At 37.7% G+C, this 21,650-nt stretch overlaps 1 protein-coding gene across 1 annotated transcript in view; it reads right to left on the bottom strand.

Annotated features, from left to right (window-relative positions):
* LOC108554031 (MAM domain-containing glycosylphosphatidylinositol anchor protein 1) overlaps positions 1-21,650 on the bottom strand; it is an 85,424-nt gene that overhangs the window by 29,766 nt on the left and 34,008 nt on the right. Inside the window, exons 6-8 of the mRNA XM_017909157.1 lie at positions 17,752-17,937; positions 16,517-16,712; positions 10,014-10,142 (exon numbers count right to left, since the gene is read on the bottom strand). Coding sequence (XP_017764646.1) covers positions 10,014-10,142; positions 16,517-16,712; positions 17,752-17,937 — 511 coding nt within the window. The remainder of the gene's footprint in view (positions 1-10,013; positions 10,143-16,516; positions 16,713-17,751; positions 17,938-21,650) is intronic.

Here is a 21,650-nt window from a genome sequence, read left to right as displayed (position 1 = left end):
AACGACCCGGTTAACCGGTTTAAAAAATGGAGAAAAGTTGAAGAGTCAGGCTAGCTCTGTTCCGACAGTATAAGAAATGAATTGGACGAATTATTCATAGGCGGGTATTTCGATCGGCCTGTCTTACTTGGTCATGACTGTACATTGTTGCAAACGAAAGGCAGGCTCAGGTGTGGCGTGATCAGAGACGCGAGGTGCTTTGTGGCGGCCTGGAGTCGGTCAAAAGTTAGAAGTTAATCCGCACGAATCTAAATTAAGTCCCGCGAGTGAAGCGGGCTAGATAGATAGCTAGTGGGCACGTTTAGTTAGGGTGGAACAGTTACCACCCTAGTAGATTTAACCCTTTAATTTTCTCCACCGAAATATTCCAAAGCGAGCCACGGTTATTTGGAAATAACTTTTCCGTTAACAAACACCAGGAAACTTCGTGTTTTTCGATTAATATCGCGGAGACACGGTGTGTCTACGAATTGTTAAACAGGTGTGAAATCTTAATAATGGAAAGTTGCGAATTTTTTAATTTTTTGGTGGTCTTATTTTTCCGATGAGACGAGATGTGAGATTGAGGAAATTGGTGTGAGACGATTAGTAAAATTAAAGCATACGAGTGTGAGTAAAAGTGGATTGGTAGGTTGTGAGGTTAATAGGGAGATTTTTCGATTAATATCACGGAGTCACGGTGTGTCTACGAATTGTTAAACAGGTGTAAAATCTTAATAATAGAAAATTGGGAATTTTTTAATTTTTTGGTGGTCATGTTTTTCCAATGAGATGAAATGTGAGATTGATATGAGAAGATTATTAACCCTTTGCACTCAAGAGGTGCCTTTCAGTCACCATTTGATAAAATTTCGAAACTCGATATTAATTAATATATCAAATTTAAAATAATGTATCGAAGGTATCGAAATTAAATAATTCTATGTGTTAATTATTATACGATTTCTTATTTACTGCTCAAAAAATATCACTAACCTTATGGCAGAAAATTTTTCAACTCGTGCCCTTCTTTAGCCAAAAAATCGTCGAGCGCAAAGGGTTAAAATTAAAGCATTCAAGTGTGAGTAGAAGTGGATTGGTACGTTAAGAGATTAATAAGATTTTTGATTAATTTACGAGTAAACTCATCGATAATTTAATTTTATTGATTATTGCTTGGAAGAAATTTTGCAGAGATTTAGTAATGGAGCATTAATATTTTAGATATTCGAGGAATAATTAATTTTAGCGAAGGTATCCGATTGTGATTAGAAATGTATTCACACTGAATGGTGAATCGAGGTGACGTTTGATCAATTTCATAATTAATACTTGCTACAAATGTTTATGCTACTTAAATTTTAGCGAGCGTTAAGGATAGAAGAGGTATGTTAATAGTAGATGTAAATGTTTATTTAAAAAGAAGCGGAGAGATTGCTGACGAATTAGGAGCCATTTAAACGGTGGTGTTTCTTGACGTAAAATAAGCTTACAAGGCGAGACATTAAGGGGTTCTAGGTACATTTTCGGGTCGTCTGGCGAGTAGTTTCCTACTAGACTGCGGTTTCCACGGGATAAGTACGGTCCACGAAAAGTAGCATTCTCCTCGTCTCTAAACGAGAAAGTCATGGTATTTCTGCCTTAACAAGATAACGTCCAATTCTGTTCTATTATATAAACCATACTTCGCCATGATAGCCTTCTATTAACAGCGTCTTTCGTACTTTTATTTCCATAAAATTCCTCATTTAATTCTTTACACAGCGAAAATGCGCGATAAAAATGCAGAAATTTTTATAAAAAATTCCACAACACTCGTTCGGACCATAACACGTTTAGGGTTAATAATTCCAACAAAACTAGAAAATGGTGGACTACGTTATTTCGTTATTCCATTATCTTTTACAAACTCGATATTAAATATTAAACATTAATTGAGCCGTTCACTTTTTGAAAAATCTTAAATTTAAGTGTCAAAGCACTTGATATAGTCATAACTTTTTATACTTAAGATTCTTCTAAAAGTGGAGTTAATCGATTTGCGCAGTGAACGGCACAATTATTCCATCAATTTTAAATTATATTATATATCAAATACATTTCCAATATTCCTAGAAACGAAATACGTATACGTTAAAAAATTCTAACCAGTAATTATTTAAACAAAAATTTGCAAAGTTGAGGATTATTTGAGTTAATTAATTCTCGCAAATAAACATGCGGGGGTGTGAGAAAGCCTCGTTATAATGCCAGAGACAATCGGCAACGAAAGTTTGTCACGATTAATAAAATTTCAGCGAATATATCGCCGCTTCCATTTATTGGCCGGCGTATTCAACACGATAGGCCATTTCCACGAATAACAACGACAGATAACCACGACGTTTACGTAATAAATTACACGAGGAGCGTCCCGGCGCGCGTATCGTTCCGCCTGTAAGCTGTAAGACACGCTAATTAAACAATCCGATTTGTTTGCCCTGGCTAATAAATCGCGCGTAATCAACCAACAATTAACCGGACCTTTATGAACGCAGTCGATGCGTCAGTTATTTCCATTCACACGTCGCTATTCAGGAGTCGTGCAACGGGAGAAGCGAAATGAAAGGTGTTGGCAACGGTTAAGCACGCTTTCTGCGCAATAATGACCAGCTATTGCACAATTGGGAATTACGCGCTGAATTTGAGCTACCGCATGTTTAATTCAGAGGCCAGGGATTATTAATCTGATTTTCCACTTCTGCTATATATACACGGGGCGGATATGTTCGAAATTATCAACGCGACGCCGCGAACAGAGCTGAACAATCTAACGGAAGCGTGTTAAACATTGCTCGGGGAAACGGAAGGTTCCGCGAGGAAAAAATGATGGGATTTTTGCAACTCGTATTGTGCGTCACGTCCGTTCGGCACTCGTCGAAGCTGTTAATAATACATAAGGATCCCTGCATGTGTCACTGGCAACGAATGAAATGGAATTGGAGAAAAATGTTGCAGAAAAAAGATAAATAAAGTTTAGGATAATAATAATAATTAAGGGTTTGTAATTGTTAAGGGAATTATAATGCAAAGAAATAGTAGCCAGTGGAAACAATGGAGAAACTGTATACATGTTTATTAACCAGTTAGATGTGATTGGCAAGTATACTCGTCATACTTAAACAGTAGTGATCATTGGCTATTTAAATTGTAATCTTTCTGAAAAATAAAACATATTCTCAAATTTCAAGATGTTTAGAATATTTCGGGGCCAGACACAAGAAATCAAATCAAAATATGGTAAAATTACTAAGATATATAAAGAATATATCAGCGGGTTTTACGTCAGAAGAAAACATGAGAAGAGTGCGAACAATAGACTAAATAATAAACTACATATTCCTGATGTGGGAGAAAGAGAACGGGACTATATTGTTTGTTCCGACAGGAAAACACCTGGTGGAAGACGTCAAAATACTTATTCCTGTCAAACGTGCACAAATCAGCCTGCAATGCATATTGCGGTATGCATCAAAGTTTGTGATATTGTAGAAAATGATAAAAAATGAAAATATTGATGAAGACGTCAAAATACTTATTCCTGTCAAACGTGCACAAATCAGCCTGCAATGCATATTGCGGTGTGCATCAAAGTTTGTGATATTGTAGAAAATGATAAAAAATGAAAATATTGATTTTTTTTTTTGCAAATATGTATTTCTCGATATCTACCAATTCATATAAGTCCAATATCATTATAATACGTCACTTGGTTCCAAAACTATACTACGTAATATGAGAGTACCATATAATGCATATTGGGGAGTGCTTCAAAGATTGTCATAGTGTAGGAAATGATAAAAAATAAAGTTTTGATTTTCCTTTTGGCAAATATATATTTCTCGATATCTACCAATTCATATAAGTCCAATATCATTATAATATGTTACTTGGTTGCAAAACTATACTATGTAATATGAGAGTACCATATAATACATATTGTGGTGTGCTTCAAAGTTTGTCATACTGTAGAAAATGATAAAAAATAAAATATTGATTTTTTTTTCATAAATATATATTTCTCAACATCTACCAATTCATATAAGTCCAATATCATTGTAATACGTTACTTGGTTCCAAAACTATACTATATAATATGAGGGTTCGTAAATGCACGTTTCTGCGACAGTTGCGCTGAGTAGCTGGTAGCTAACGTCCAAAATGGTTCGAAGTGCAAAGGGTTAAATACCTAATAGCACCGAACGGTGCAAAATACTTCTTCGTTAATCGTCCAGATACCGATGCAACGTTGAATTCTCATGGAAAAAAGAAAAGGAAAATATATATCCCTTATCACGGGGCGAATTAAGGAAAGGATCCAAGGCTACAAGGAACATCGTCACGTCTCTTCCCGTGCAGGATACTAGCCCTATCGCGACGCGAGTACCCTTAAGAATCGTTGTAACGACCTATCTCGAAATTGCATCAAAATGAAATTTCGCGGAAGCCTTTGCAACAGCGGAATCGGACAAAAATTCGCGCCTCTCTTCCTCCGTTCCTTTCCTTTCCTCCGGTCACGTTCCCAGGCAACGAGCTTCTTCCACGTCCAGAACCGCGCGGTTATCCAACGGGACAGAGACGAGACCCCCCTCGCCTCTCCCGCGCTTTTTTCTCCCCGCGAGAGATAAAAGGACGTCCTTCCCCTTGACAGCCCGGGGACCACGTAAATTTCTCGCTTTGCGTGTCGATGTAGCAATCAGAACGAGTCGAACCGAATCGATAGTGCACACCCCTCTTCACCCTCTCTGTCCGGCTCGCAGCGTTTCCCGTGGCACAGGCGATCCCCGAGCCATCTTCGAGATGATCCGGTTTGTCCTCCTCGTCCCGGTCTCTCGATCGACAATAGCCCCGATCGCTTGAATTTCGAACCAATAGCTCGCGGACGCAATCGTCTATACGGTCTGCGGACACGGAGCGTATTCAATGAAATTCGATTATCCCGCACGATCTTATCGCCCGAGGCCAGGTGCAAGATCGTAGCACGAACCTAGGTACATCCAATTTCCGCCGAAGAATTACCACTCTGTCGGCTCTAAGACACTGGCAACGCAGTCCTAACCGCGACTTAACGCTGCACCCCTATACGCCTTTCAACCCCTTCGCTTACGCGCCGCGACCCTTCTTTCTAGCTCTCCTTCTGTGTCTCTCCTCTCTTTTTCTATTTTTCTTCCACGCTCACAACGCGCTTGTCACTCCGCACGTGTTGCTCTGCCACTCGTCGAGTTTCATTTTAGGCTCCTCCTCGTTGCGACTTTGTCTGTTTCTCTTTTTCATTTCACATTCGCGGTTTTTGGAACGTTTAACCGTTTAACCACTTGCGAGGAGTGCTTTGAGTACCTGTATGAGACTCTTTGGGTTCATGTTCGCGGATTATGGTTCATGTTGCGGACCCAGGACCGAACGTCCCAAGTTAAGTGGAGTACTGTTTATGTCCTTATTGCCAGGATTCGTATACACTCGTTATCACTTAGTCACCACTTGGGTGAACCTTAGCAAGGATCGATAAATCACCTATGAGACGATAGGCATAAGGACTCAAATTGTTTAAACATCCACCATCATCGAAAGACGTCGAAGCTAACACACATCCTCAATGTTATTCATAACTAATAGGAAGACACACCCACCACTGACATTTCACATTGATCAATTAGTAGACATACAAAACTTGTAAAATCACCGAGACAGCAGTGTCTAAAAATCCCACGATGGCAAGACAAGCAACACGACCAGACAGTCAAGACAGACCCACGACAATTAACTCAGCGCGAGAGACAGTCACGCATCAGGACTCTCCTAACCAGGTCTAGCTCTATTAACACTATGTCGTCCTCACGTCTAATCAGGATTCTTTCGTTTGGTGCTGGTAGGACTGATACCAGCGTGGTGTCATCGGCATTTGCCCGATAGTTTTTGCATGACACCAACGTGGTGCCACCAGACGGTCTAGTATTAACCCTTTGCGCTCAAGAGGCGCCCTTCAGTCGCCATTTGATGAAATTACGAAGCTCGATATTCATTAATGTGTCAAATTTCAGATAATATAACGTTGTGCGAGGTATCAAATAATTCTATCAAATAAATCAAATAATTCTTCGTGTTAATTGTCGTACGACTTCTTATTCACTGCTCAGAAAATATCGTCAGCTTTGTAACAGAAAATCTTTGAACTCCTATTCTTCTTTAGCCAAAAAATCGTCGAGTGTAAAGGGTTAATTTAGAGTAGGCCGCATCCCAGCAACATTGTCGTATCCGTGTAAATGGGCCTTACAACCCCGTGAAATTCCCATTGTGAGAGTTGCAGTGTTCGGGACGCAACACTTCATGCGAGTTTGTTTCGAAGCTTCGATACTGGGGGTTCGATGGAAGAGGAAAGGAGCTCGTATGGACCACCCTGAAGGATTAAGTTTGGTGTTTATAGTACGGGAAAAAGTATGGCGGGAAATTTCGAGTGTTTCTCGAGACCAATTACACAATAATATCGGAAAATTTCGCATCCATACGGATTTCTCCTCACTTTCATCCGCGTTCTTCCGTTTCTCGCCAGCAGTCTGGTCGGTATATCGTCTCCAGGGTAATTTTATTATCTTCTTCCCCTTTTCCATGCTAGCCTTCCCGTCGCGGCACGCCGGCTCGCGCTGTTATTTAAGCTGCGTTTTGCCTTTGCCTTCTTTTTTCCATCCCTTTGCCGCCCGCAAGCAACCCTTAGTATCCACCTTTCCACCGTCTCTTCTCCTTCATCTCTTTCTCCTTGTTCTTTCCTAATACAGATACCGGCTACCCTTTTGCCACGTTGAAATTATGCAAAGGAGGAGACGATGGCTATCTCCGTGCACGCTCGTTGCACCGTGCTATTTCTCCCTTTACTTTCATTTTTCCCTTTTTCTCCTCCCTTATCCTTCCGTTCCTCGTCCTCTTACCTCGGTATCGTCGCGTACAGGGTGTATGAAAATTTTCTGTGTCCCTACAGCGTGATTCGTACGTACACCTTCGATGTCGACGAAGATCTGTCAGAAAAAGGAATCAAAATGTCGTGCTCAAATGTGAGCCTCAGCGTCAATTTTATCTTTTCTTTTCGTGGTATCGTAAAGGAATCATGAATATGGAATGAAAAAAGTAACGGCGAATATTTTGACCGATTGTACACGAATATATCTGGTGGTTGGCCTGTCAATACTTTTCCGGTGGCCAAAATTTACTTGATGCATGTGACGAGTAAATTTCTGGATGCTGGATAAATACTGCTCAATAAGATCACTCGATGTGTCTCGGTAGAATAGGTCAATATATATGCCGTTAATTTCTCAATCGAACGGTTCGTTCGCGGTCCATGGATCCTTTCGCACATCTTTCTCTCGCCATAAGTAAAACACGCATAGCGTAATAAAAATTTTAGGTGTTTCGAAAATCATCGATTGTCTCAAGGAAAATTTCACGGCTATATTCATAACGGGTCCTTACCTTTATCGATAAAATCGCGTTCTAAATCAGGATGAAAAATTTTCGTACACCCTGTAGATGGCGTCCGAGGCGGGACATTCTCAAGACACCCTCGCGCCGGATAAGACCGCGCACTTCCGCTGGATTCGCGTTGCGCGATCTCGAGGAAAACCCCGTGTCTAAGTGGCGGGAACGCGCTGCCTTTTCCGCGGCCAATTTTATTTCTCTCCCTTCACCTTTGTTTTTATTTCGCCGCTTTGTCAATGACGCTTTTCGTTCCGCGGCGCGCTGGATTTTAAGAAATTCCTTTGTCCCGACGCCTCAAAGGTCGGCTCCTCGCGGGTTCTTTCTTCGGGACAGAGGAGCCGCGGGTGAATACGCCCACGCGTAATTGGGTGGCATCAATCTCGCGATTGTCGGTGTTAAGAACGGTATCCGCGGTTTTGGGAAGTTTCAGAAATTTTCTCAGAGGCTTCGATTCCTCCGGAGTTTCGAGAATTGGAAGATCGAGTGTTTCGGAGTGTTCGATAGAAATTTGACGAACTTAAAATTATTCACGATTATTTTGAGATGTCTAAATGGTCTTAAGTACCTTTCGTTGTTCGACAAAATTGCGAATGCCGTTGGAAAAATGTTGTAATCCTATTTATTATGAAATGAATAATAAAATGCAATTTGTATGTTATTTTGAAATATTTATGATATTTATGATTATATGATATGACTCTAATTATATTAAATGAACGGTTTTCTATATCTTATACGCAACGAATAGCTTGGTTTTTATATATACACATATGTGTAAAATAATTGATACATGAAAGCGTGCATGGGTGATAAGAGATTAAAGGTTAATCCATTATCACGCGAAAATAAAAGCTCCAGGGTTGAACAAAAGGGTTCTAATAGATCCTCACGGTGAACGGTAATTTTAAAGGGCAAGGGAATAATCGTTTTATTACTACAACACGTATTACCCCAGAAGAAACTGTTTCCAACGCGATTATATCGCCATGTCACTTTTTGAAGCGTTCATTTTGCAGCTGAAAACACCGAGTCGATGAAAAATAAATTGCTGATCCTTGTAATCGTTACTCCGCCCTCTTTTCCTGTCAATTTACGCGCCCATGTATTTCAAAAAGTTGCGTAATTATCGTCAATTATCGTGCTTCTAAAAATTCTTCAATTTCGCGTTCCATTTTAGCATTGAAAAATTTCTATAAAAATTCTGGAAAAATCCTGCTTCGAAACAAACATCGCATTGATTCGGGAATCTATTTAAAAATATCTACAATTAATAGTACGACGCTATTATATTATATAAATATGAAACGTTTAGGGTAATCGTAGTATTTATTGTATAAATTATAACGACACGCGATTCGTCACGTTAAGAAAGAGATTGGTCAGTGACAATGTACCAAACCCGAAATTCGAAGTGCGACTATTTTGAATATCGCGGTAGGAAGCAAGTTATAAAGCTGGCATGTGTAAAACAGCCGTGAATGCATTACACGTGTGAATGTGTACTCGTCGCGTGATGTAACTCAATTTACAGCACCAGGTGGAATCGGTCAAGGAAACAGGCACGATGGAATTATATAAATATTTCAAAACGTTAGTGAGAAAGAAGCTTTAAGCCTCGAGAGAAAATAGAGCCGGTGCAGACAGTGAATATTTTATATCTTATCTATATTTATATTTATAAAATATAGCTGCACGAGTCGTGCTCGTATTAAAATAATTCCTAATAGAACATCAATTATCTGCATTTATCGAAATATTATTCTCTCTTTCATTCTTCTGAAATAAATTTTGACTCCCAGAAAATTCAGCACAGAAAAGTGTGCTAAGATTGATAGTCTAGCGAATGACAAAATTCTTGGAGCGCAGAGGGTCGAAAATATCTACAAATATCTGCACAAAGTAATCTCGCTTGTTTCCTTTGAAACGGAATAACGAGAAGATTAATAACGGAAGATACTAAGGGTCGATATCGACAAGGAATCTTTCTATTTTTCCCAATTAAGTGCTATCCGAGAGCCTCAAGTACGAAGGACTAGATCCTACCAAAAAAGGAAAGAAAAGAAACAACGAGAAAGAGAAGAGGAAAAATAAATTTTAATTTCACCAAGGATATGCGAAATTCGATAATTAGATAACCAAACGAAAAGACCTAACCAAACTCTACCGAGTGGAGAACGCGAATAAAGGATTGTCCTGCGAACCCCATTTCATCGACCACGATTTTCCCCGTATATATTCAATTCTCCATATTAAATTCTATATTAAATCCGGTATTAAACAGTCATAAATATACGACCCCGACTATTATTAGACCGGGGGTTAATTAGATCGATAATCGCGGACATTGATGAATCGCGGCACGAGTACAGAGGCGCGAGATTCTCTCTAAAAATAAGCCAGAGCCCGATGAGCGGAATTAGCTGAATCCATCGCTCGGCTGCGAAGGATAATCTTCGGCGCGGTGGGTGGGCGAGATAGATCTTTCCGGTGAAAATATCCGGTGAAACGATATTAGGGCGTATACTCACAGTGCACGTGCAGCGTCATCCGTTTGCTGACTGATGGTGGTACTCCGTTACTCGCGATGCACAGGTAGGTGCCCATCTCGCTTCTGCTTACTTTCGACAGAGTCAGCGTTTCACCCACGACGCTTGCTACTGCAACACAGTCGGAACCAAGGAATTTAAGATTCTCGAAATCTGTAGGACCACTTGTTGTTCGACTACCGAATTTTCCAGCAGACGAAATTTTTACCCCGAGTTTCTCATACGCCTGAAAAAATCCGAATTATCGCGTAACGATGGGGATTACGCAAATTTGTTATTTCTATAGATTAATAGATGAAAAATGGGATGGTTGATCGATAACGAGAATTTTTTAAATTTCTTGGACGGTATTGTAGGATACCATTTCCAAAAAAATCGCGAATCGGCCATTGCCTACAAAAATAAATTATAAACCGATCAATATTTTCTAGAAAATATGGAAAAAAGGAAAAGTTATGTTCTTTTCAAATGGAAAAGTTATTTTAGGTAACAAAATTAAGTTACGTGGTCCCTGCGGGGAGGTGAAGCGTAGGTTAAGAATAGCATAAAAGCAGGGCCCTTGACGATCAAAACAGAGTCCTTAGAAATCAGTGTGACCAACACGAGCATGAGTTCTTTGGTGTTGGAAAGAGTTAAATTAGAGTGCGTCTTTGTGTGTTTTCGTTTCCTTATCTTGGTGTCCTTTTCCTAAGTTAAATTAGTTTTATGAGTTTCGAGTTTGTGTCATTCTGTTCTTGCTGTTTTGTCAATTTTCGGTGTCTCAAAACCAATTTTCGCCATCCTACAGTATGGATACAGAAAAAGATGATTTTTGAGAGATAAATTCGCGAGAGTTCTGTTGATTTAAAAAAATGAAGGAATATTCTTTTATTTTTAAGTAAAATATTCTTAATAATTATATAATATAAATAAATAATATAATTAATATTCTTGTACTTTTAAATAAGTTAGTTGTGGGAGAAATTGTTAATTGTGTTAGTGGTGGATGAAATTTTAATAACAATAAGAACAATTCTTTATTTAATTACAAAGATTATCAAACACAAATATCAAGTTTAAATATAATTAATTTATCACAATCACATGCTCACACTTCTTCTCACTATTAAAATTCAATTGCAACTGACCTATGCCAAATCACTCTCGTTTTGTTCTTTCTTCTTTCATACGTTACATTACATACACAATTCACACAACACCTCAATGATTACACGCATACTCATTTATCACGATAACCTGAATTTATTAGATACTGCCATCCCATGCATACTTATTCCGCTCGTCCTTTATTATGTCAACACATATATATATTTAAAAATCTATGTAACCATTACCACAAATTGGAATTATTTATTAAATTTCATGAATAGTATAGCGATCGATATCGAGTTTATGCAGATTCGTTTTTTTGGTGGATAAATTGCTTGGGAACTAAATATACTGCTTTAATAGGAACTTTCTGAATTTTTTAAACAGAGTGGTACACGAGAAAGTCGGTTTTTGAAAAATAAATTCGCCAGTGGTCTGTTCGTTGGAAAACGAAAGTAGAATATTCTACCCGAAGTTTTAATTATTCTTAAACAGTATAATTGGCTACGAAATGGTCACAACTCGAACCCGTGCAAATAATTTTCTTGCTGACTCGAAGGATTTCTCCATCGAATAACTTCTGCAAGTTTGCTTTTGGTATATCAATATGAAGCTTGGATAAGTTAAAAAATATAGTAGTTTATAAAGATTGATGCAATTTCCTGAAATCAAAATTAATATTTTAAATTCTATATACAATTTATACAAATTACGATTTATTTCCTCGGGTGAATCGCACAGTATTACTAATATCAAAATTGAACATTATTCAGACAATCAATTGGATTATTCGTCCATATATAGGAGGTACTATTATTCAATAAAATCATGGGGTATATTTAAATATTATTTTTAATATTACCGTTTCCCTATTAAACAAATTTTAAAATTTTCGTATAAATTTTAAGGTATGCATTAAAATGGGAACATTTAATTTCCTCGGTACCAAAAATATATTTCCAAAAATCAGAAATTCAGACTCTTCCAAGTAAACTTCTTTTTAAACCCGTTTATTCGTAAATTCCAAATTCTTCCACTTTTCCGAAAATTCCTAAAAATTCGATACATCCCGCGAAGGACTCCGGCGCGGCAATCGTTGATATTACTACTTAGCGACACTAAAAGTGGAAGTACCAAGGAGACCACATGCAATGGCGCGAATGCAAGCAGCGATTTATATTTAAGATGAACGCAAGCGATACTCTTCGAAGGCTATAGAATTTCAGGAAGTCCACGTGCAAAGTTTAATGCTTCAATTGAAACTCGATGTCAATGGAAAGCTACTTACACGCCTGAATCGTTTAACCCTATCGGGTAAATAATCGAATTGGTTCGATTACTAATCAAACACACTGGATTAGGTACGATACGAAGCTTAAGGTCCCGCTATCGTCCCTTTCAATTCAACGCGTCGATACTGCGCGCCCCAGCTCCCCATGAAGTGTAAGCGAACACCAGGGGGTGAAAATGCAGTTTCACCTTCGCTTGCGAATCACAGTTCCCTGACGAAATGGGGAATTTTGTTAGAAGAGGTTTACGCACCATCGTGTTTAATACCTGCCCGTTCTTGTTCCTGCTAAAAACCAATTTTTAGCGACTCCCCTGTGAGGGTGCCGAGAGGAAAGGGTTGGAAAATTGTGTTTCCTTTTACTCTTCACCCTTCTCTTCGAAAATTTTTCTTCCTTTCTAGAGGGAGATATTTTATTCTCATTATGCAATTCTTTTTAAAGGAATATTTTTGATTTTTCATATAACGAGTAGCTTTTATTTTTCATAACATTTTAGGATTTTTCTACCGGGAAAATGGAGAGAAAAAGATTGGAAAAATCACGTATTTGTATTTACTCTCTCTTCGAAATTTTTCTTTTTCTTCCCTGAAAGGAAATTTATTTTTATCGTGTATTCCTTTTAAAGGTATATTTTTAGTTTTTCATATTACAGGTAGGTTTGGCTTTTCATGACTTTTTATAGAATAATGTATTCTTTTTATTTAGCCCTTCTTGGAAAATTTCCTTCGCCTCCTGTGAAAGGAAATATAGGGCAATTTTTGTGTAAATAAATTTATCCACGAGGTGCATTTGGATTTCTTAATATAACTATTTTTGAATTTTTGTAATATAAATCGAAGCTTGATTTCTTTTTAACGTAAAAGGGTAGGATATATTTTCCTCGAGATTTAGTCCTTTACTCGTACAACTTCTCCGCGGAAAATACAAATTTGGTTGAAAATTGAATCACGTGGCAATAAAATTGTAATTTCGAAGAATTAAAAAACATTCGATCGTCATGAAACGTACATTTTCCCGTGACGTGAGTTACGAAGTAGAAAAATTCCACGTTTGAACAACCAAAACGACTTGGAAAAATGTCGAAGGGAAGATAAAACGAAAGTAGACGTGTTCTTCAAAACGATACCGTCGCGCCATAAGTCTCCCGAAACTCGATCTTGCCATCGAATTGGAACTATTCCTGAAAAATGTACACTCGAGTTCTCCTCCATAAAACATGCGAATTCAACAGATGAAACGATCCAAAAATGAAAATAAAATTGAAGGGCTCTACGAGGTACAATGCTAGTACCTCGAGTTTATTCCATTCAGATCTTCCCTTTCCAAATTATTTTCCACGCTCTAAGCCTTGTGCATACACAAGAAAAGGGAAAATAAAATGGCGAAGAATGTTTGAAAGAAACGTTCCAAAAACGATGCAAGAATTTGCTTACGATTTTCTTTATGATGACTCGAGAATGTATCCTCATCGCGTGACCCCATAAGCAATCTAACAAAACCATTGCAAAAGGAACAACCTTTTTCAGCGTATCATGCGAGCAAAGGGGCGCGTGTAATCGTTTCCTTAATTTATTTGTCGCTTATCACGGTCACGTCGAGTCTGAGAATTATTTCCTCGTTCAGAATTCATCAAATTATTCGTCGGTTCGCCGGCTGCCGGCGTTCTACTTAAGCCGTCATTGCGATAAGTATCGCGCGGAATATTTGCGTGATTCGGTGCAAGCGCGAAGGAAAGCTTCGAAATATGACGGTCTCGTTTCGCCGGCGAATCGAATAGACGGCGGAATTGTCGTGTACCTTACACTTCCAAATCGATTTCGCATCAGTCGAGTGCGAAAATATGCGAAAATTACAGGCGCAAAGCAGCGCCAGCGTGGAAAAGTTTGCGACATAGGGAAAAGGGAGGACGTTGGAATTTTTTAATTTATCGAATGTTACATCGACTTCCTATTAACTCCATATCCAATTGCGACTTCTCTGTTCCAATCGCGAAAACAGGAAATAGTACCTGCAGTGAAATTTTAGCTTGGAATTTCGTACTGGAAGGATTTTCGATAATCGATTGGACGTAAGATCAGGCAGATTAATTATTCCATTCGAGATATTGAATTACCTTGCGGAAAATTTATTTATTTAATAATAATTTACGGGCAGTAGTGTATAAATCAAAAATAAAAATACATCGGTTTGTTAGGGAGAGAAAGAATATAGGTTACGTATGGTAAATGCCGATATCGTGGTAATGATTAACATAGATTTTGAATATATATGTGCTTATAATTATGACAGTGGTCCAAGTCATCGACTTAACCACTTGCGCAACCAATAAACTCACAGACACGTGTGCTAGAACGATACAATATTTCTGTGACAATTGTCTGACTACGACGTATGTACCACGTTGTTAGCGATTCTGCGATAAAAGCAATACGACGTGTATAGCACGTCTTTTCAGCGCAAGTGGTTAAGAGGAACGATTTTATTATTTATTTCGTGTTGTATTCATTTATACTATGATAAAATATATTTATTTTCTACAAAACAGGGAAGAATTGAATAGTTAGATTGAGTTTGCAGCTTTATCGCAATTAATTTTATAATTTATGGCGTATTTGAAGGCCGAAGCTTTTAATATTTCAGAAGCAAATATAAGTGATTTATACCACTTATGTGTACATATGTGTTGATATAATAAAGGAGCGATGCTTTAAGAAAGGGATGAGTGGGACAAGTATGCATGGGATGCCAATATCTAATGAATCCAGAATTTATCGTGATAAATGAGTGTGTGTGTAATAATTGAGGTATGTGAATCGTGTATGAAAGCAGAAAGAACAAACCAGAGAGACTGAGCATAGGTCAGTTGTAATTGAGATGCAATAGTGAAAATATGTAATATAATATAATAGTGAAATAATGTGTGTGGCAGAGACGTATTGAATAGAGGATCCTGTGAGAAACTTAGTGTAATATTTTAGTTAAGTAAAACCAGCTTTGTTATGAAAAGAGAGTTGTTGTTTATTAGACACGCAGAACTCTGTCTGCATAGGATTAACTTAGCCAAAAATCCGACAATAATAATAATATTTGTGTTTGATCATATTTTATAATTAAATAAAGAATTGTTCTTATTGTTATTAATATTTCATCCACCCATCAACATATATAGCCGATATAAACAATTTGCTTAGAGATTTAAAATCTGGTTTTTAAACGAACAGATACTATTGCCAAAAAATTGAAGGTTTGATGAATGCATATTTTAATTCTTGCAAGAATGCATATTCTATCGATTTTGCATATTCTGCTGATTCAAGTCGGGTATAAAAATTGGAAAGTCTCTTAAATTTCTCGAAGCAGCATGAAAATTAAAACGAAAGATAATAATTCCGAACTGCGTATAATAGCGTTTATAATTTTCAAGAGAAACAAAATGTCGGTATTTTAGACGGATCCTGGAAGCCAATGCTCGTTGTTTGCTCTGCGAAATTTTGGTTGACGTGGATGAGAGCAGCGGAGCTTTCCCAAAAAAGGATATGATTTATGAATTTAAACGCACGGCGAGACATTGACGAATTGACTTCAATTCCGATATTATCCCCGTTTCTCGATTTCAATCTGCTGTTTTACGAGCCGCTCTGCTTATATCGGGAATATATTATCATATTATACACGCATCATTGACATCGTCATTTCTCGATCTTTTATACCCGAATCGATCCCGGTACACGGCATCGAATAAATTTCCCTTTTATTTACCGTCCATTGACTGCTGAATCACGTGCTGATCGAAATTCGTCTTCGAAATTGCTGGTATAATATTTCATACAGAAACATTTGTCGAAGCTTCTACAGCGATTTGGGAAAAGAAAGAGAGGAAAAAGTAGAATAAAATAAAATTGATCAGTTACGCGAATCACGTGTAAACGTTTTCGATAGAATATTCGATAATTATGCAAATTTATTCAACGCTAGAAGCACCGATCTATAATGCACAGGTACCTGATTAATACGAATTATAAAGCGATAGCAGGTGGCATAACGACCCAATAGGAAAACCGAATATAATTGCAGTAATCACGATTTTGTCTGTTGAATTATACTCACTTTTCGTTTTACTGCCGGACGCTCCGACACGGGAAATAATCTCGACGCCATCTTCTCGCTTCCATGAGATCTCAGGTTTTGGAAAGCCGCGAGCCTTGCATACCAGCTTCGCGGATCCACCCTCAGGTACCATTAGGTCGTTCGAGGTCTCTTCGGATATTATGTCCGGCGGTATCACCACTTCCAGAAACGCGCTCTGCAAATTCAATGCACGGATGAATCAGTGGTTACGTTCTGCGATAGTTTGGAATGGTGTAACAAGGAAGGAAAACGATTTGTCCGAGAGAAGCGAAATGGAATCGACGAAGAAACGCGTATTACAGCTGTGTGCGATGAAAATTTTAAAATACTTCGGAATTTCTCTCTTAAATTTGTTAAAATATATTTAAAATACGAAATATCGAGTTGGCCAAAAAACAACGAGATAATATAATTTTCTTTAAATTATAATTTTATCAATATTATAATTTTCTTTAAAATTAGCTGGGTGAATTTTGTTATAATAAATTAACTTGTACTTGAATTTGTAGATATTAAGGACAGTGTTTAGGGATAAAAATAAAGACAGCATGAATTACTGCAAAAATCTGATAATAGTTATTGACCAATCTAATATTCGTGGTTGTAAGAAATGTTGATTTAATTTATTCATTAATTAAGGAGACCATAAATTTTGTATCTTCAAACAAATCATGCAATTGAATCGAATGGTAATAAGATCTATCGATGTTCAGAATTTTAAAATACGCGATATATCGTATTTTTTTACAGTCACAGATAAGGTATGATCACATCACACTACCCTTAAAATAAAAGTTTCTTTTCATTTAGAATTACCAATTTAATCCCTAGATCCGGATAAATCACGCGATATATCATCGATGATATTTTCTCTGACGATATACAGGGTGTCCAGAAACGTATTGTAACACTTGGATAAACTATTTCCGGATACGAGTATACGCGGATTTTTCTATCCAATTTTCGGACACCCTGTATACAAGGAAACCCGCGAAAACTTTGGAACATAATTCCGCCCCATAATTTGGCCAGTGGAAAACGCTAGTTCCAGGCAGCGCAGAACGGATTTCGCTTTAAAACGAATGCCCTCCACGCGAAAGCTCCCTTTCCCGCCCCCTTCTTCAGTCCATCCCTCTCGCCTCGTCTCTCGCCTTTCCTTCCTTCTTCGCCCCTTTATCGTACCCTTGCCACTGCGAAGGATAGTCTTTTCGTACCTGACTCTTCATAGGATTCGTGTTGACCTGACACATATAAATGCCTCGATCCTCCCGGCGTACCCCACGGATGTTCAACGTCCACGTGTTGTAGTCGCTGTGTGTTACTGATAAACGCGCGTTGTTCGTGATCACGTGCTCGTCAATCGCCAGGACCGCCTTGGTGTCCGCTTTGATCCACGCCACCTGGCCTCACAAACCCATTTCTTAACACGCTGCGCCTTTTTTCCAGCTCACGTGCACGGCGCCGCTTGCACGGCACCGGCCTCGCTTATCTCTAACAATATGCACAGGCTCGGTGCTCTAATGCCTTAATTGCTAAACAGATGCGCGTACAGCTCGCTCCCGGGACGAACTCGGACAGTTTCCGTCACGGACACGAAAGATGCTCCAATTTCTAACTATCTCTATCAAATTTCTCTTCACCTATGTTGCTTCTGCATTCGCATCTCGGTGAACCAGCAATTCCTGCGTACGGAGATCGACTCCGAATTTTGGGTGTAAGTCGCGCAACTGGGACCGAGTTCGGTGTCTTTGTAGAGATCGAAAGCGAAATTGAAAACGAAGTTAGAGCGGAATTAAAAGTCGATTAATTGGTTTGAAACGCGAGAATGTCGTTTGCATGCGGGGAATAAATCGGTTGAAATAAAATGGTACAGAGCTGGGACCAATTACTTTAGTCGAGCGGTGTTTCGGTTAACATTTAATTGCTGATATATATTTACTATTTGTTATTTGTTACAGGGCTTTGTTATACTAGCCATATTATTGTTTTCACTGCAGCAAAATTGTATTAAAAATATATCGTAAACAAATTATATTTTTCATAATTCCAATCTATGTAATTAACCATAATTTTTTCGCGTTCTCTTGGTAGGTATTTAACTTGTTTGGTAGATTAACGATGTTCTTTGAGAAGGGACAGTCGGTTAACCTTTAATTGCTGATACATATTTACTATTTGTTATTTGTTACAGGGCTTTGTTATACTAGCCATATTTTTGTTTTCACTGCAGCAAAATTGTATTAAAAATATATCGTAGGCAAATTATATTTTTCATAATTCCAACCTATGTAATTAACTATAATTTTTTCCTGTTCACTTAGAAGATATTCAAATTATTTGCATGATTTACGATGTTCCTTGAAGAGGGAGAGTCGAGTGCAAAGGGTCAGAAGAATTTATACACGATAGCAAATTTTCTTCGGTTTTCATCATCGACTATACAGGGTGGATCACTACATATTGTCATCTAGATATATGCCATTATTATTACGCATAGCGAAACATTTTTCGGATGAAGTTGAATAGTTTTGAAAGAGAAGCATATTCTGATAGTACTAGTTTTTTTGTATATATGAAGGAGCATCAGCTGATATAATAAAAAATATATGATTCCATTTAAAAAAACATTAATAACCTGAATATGTCCTTTACACTTTAATGGCACTGATACGACTTTTTCGATAGTATAAAGTGTACACTATAAAAAGGTTCGACATATTTGAGGCCATACAATCTTCTAACCTATTAGTAATATTATTCAGTAATATTTATATTCAATTTTTAAATATTATTAAAATATCCTAAACTAATGATTTTTTGACATAAATAGACTAATACTTTTTTGTAAAGAATATGAAGAAGCATCAGCTGATGTAATAAAACCTATATGATTCCATTTAAAAAAATATTAATGACTTTCATATTACACGTCCTTTACACGTCCATCTACAAAAAGGCTAGATCATCAGAATATGCCTCATTTTTGAAACATTTTTCGCTATGCGTAATAATAATGACACACATCTAGATGACAATATGTAATGACCCATCCTGTATATCCAGCGTTCACTATTTATTTTTCTTCTTTCTTTCGGAGAGAGTTATACGTAAATCTTAAAGCAAGTTGATTCTTTTTACCATTCCACGTGTAGATCGGTGAATTAAAATTTCGCGAAAGAGAACGCTTCGCGAGATATCCGGGATTTTTAAAAATGCACCTTCCGAGGGATTTATATTACATTCCGTGTATTCGTATTAATTTGTTAGCATAGTAAACTTAAAAATGAAAAGTTGGCCGGCAGATTAACTTTGGAGCAGGGAAATGCGTAAAAGTAGTGATTTATTTAGAAATTTCCCGCGTCGTTTGAGCCGGTTATTTTTTAACTACTTTTATCAGTTCCGGGGGAACATTAAAAAATTCGAATTATTAAACAAACGCACGCGGGGAAAAAGCGCGTAATTACGTAACATTGCACTGGCGAAAAATGTGATGCAGGAAGACGTGTTATAGGAAGATAAACTTTGTTTCGCCGTACAATTTTTCTTCCCGCCTGTTTTTTCTGCCTTAAACAGAAAATACGACTGGTCCCAATTGCGTCACTTATCTTACAATAGCAGCAGCTATATTTGTTCCACCCTCTTGCGTTTCCCCGTTTCGATTAGGGTTAATCGAATGTTACCACGGATTTAATCCTCCATCCTGTTCGTTTAATCGCGGATCTTTAGCTAAAATTTCTACGAACTCGTCGAATTCAAAATATTCGGAATTTTTTAAACCGATAATTAATCGAAAATTCATTTCGAAATTTAGGCATGTTTCGTTTCCGTGCGAATTTCGTAACGTTGTAAAGATTTAATCAGCATCGTAATAGTAAAAATGTAAACTGGTTCTTTTAGAATTCATATACTTGCAGGAGTATTAAACGAACGTTTATCCTTTAACTGGAAATATCTCCAATTTATCTTTTCCTGCATTCTCCTGCAAGTTTACGTCTCTGGAACCAAAAATTTTAGTCTCTCGGCATTTCTCTGTAAATGGTACTCGATTACTAAATACGAGGCTACTAGCTTCCCTCTTTCCATTCTGACAAAGGATAACTTTCTATTTGTTTTCTAATTCCTTAAATTAAGCTTCTTAACTACTTTCATAGATGTATTCTACGTCAAAGATTCTTTTGAAGAGCCTCGAACTTAACTTCAGTAGAAAAATCCTATAATATTAATCTACGAAGGACTCGCAATATCGACGAGGCAGTTCACAGCATCCCTTTAAATCACGAACTCTATCGAATTTCTCTCGCGTGTTCTCGATGATTGTCAGATTTTATATTTCCTATTCGACTGATATTTATTATCAGATACAACTCCAATATTATAACAATATAATTAACCCCTTGCACTCGACGACTTTTTCGTTACAGAAAAATACTAATTCGAAGACCTTCTGTCATAGAGTCGACGATATTTTTAAAATGGTAAATGAGAAATCATATGCAAATTAAGACATAGAATTATTTTTCTTGGACATTCCACACATCGTTAGGTAATTTTAAATTTGATTTATTAATTAACGTCGATTTTTAGAATCTGATCAAATGGTGACTGAGAGTCACCTCCCGAGTGCAAAGGGTTAAATCACCCTTACTCGTCATACCTTATGCAAAATGTTCAAATCTGTATTAATCTTCCTTACCCCCCTTTTCCCAAACCCCCACTATACGCGTACACAAAAATCAGTCGACAAAAATAACCGATGCAGCAGTCAAGAAAATATTCTATGTTCTATGAACGAAAAGAAAGAAATACAGTAACGACTTCATCCCCAGACTGACTCACCAACCCCTACAGATAACTCCAGATACCATACTGCAACTTGAAAACCATCACCGAAAGCTGTACGCGAAACAAAGGCTTCGGCAAAGTTGACAAAGCTCATTTCGAAACGTCAACATTTTCTTCAGCAGCACGCCTAGATGTGGAGGAAGTTTGGTCTGAAAACGCGGCGAATAGCTGCACGGTGGTTGGCTTCCGGCCCTTATTTCGCATAGATATTATTGGCACGAAATTGAACCGGCGGCATGTCGAATATTTGACCTCGCGTCGCTTTGAAAGG

The sequence above is a fragment of the Eufriesea mexicana genome, unplaced genomic scaffold, assembly GCF_001483705.2.
Source record: "Eufriesea mexicana isolate 0111107269 unplaced genomic scaffold, ASM148370v2 scaffold15581, whole genome shotgun sequence".
In the NCBI taxonomy this organism is placed as follows: Eukaryota; Metazoa; Arthropoda; class Insecta; order Hymenoptera; family Apidae; genus Eufriesea; species Eufriesea mexicana.
The sequence above is the reverse complement of the archived record's forward strand: the minus strand, read 5'-3'. Positions and strand labels throughout refer to the sequence as shown.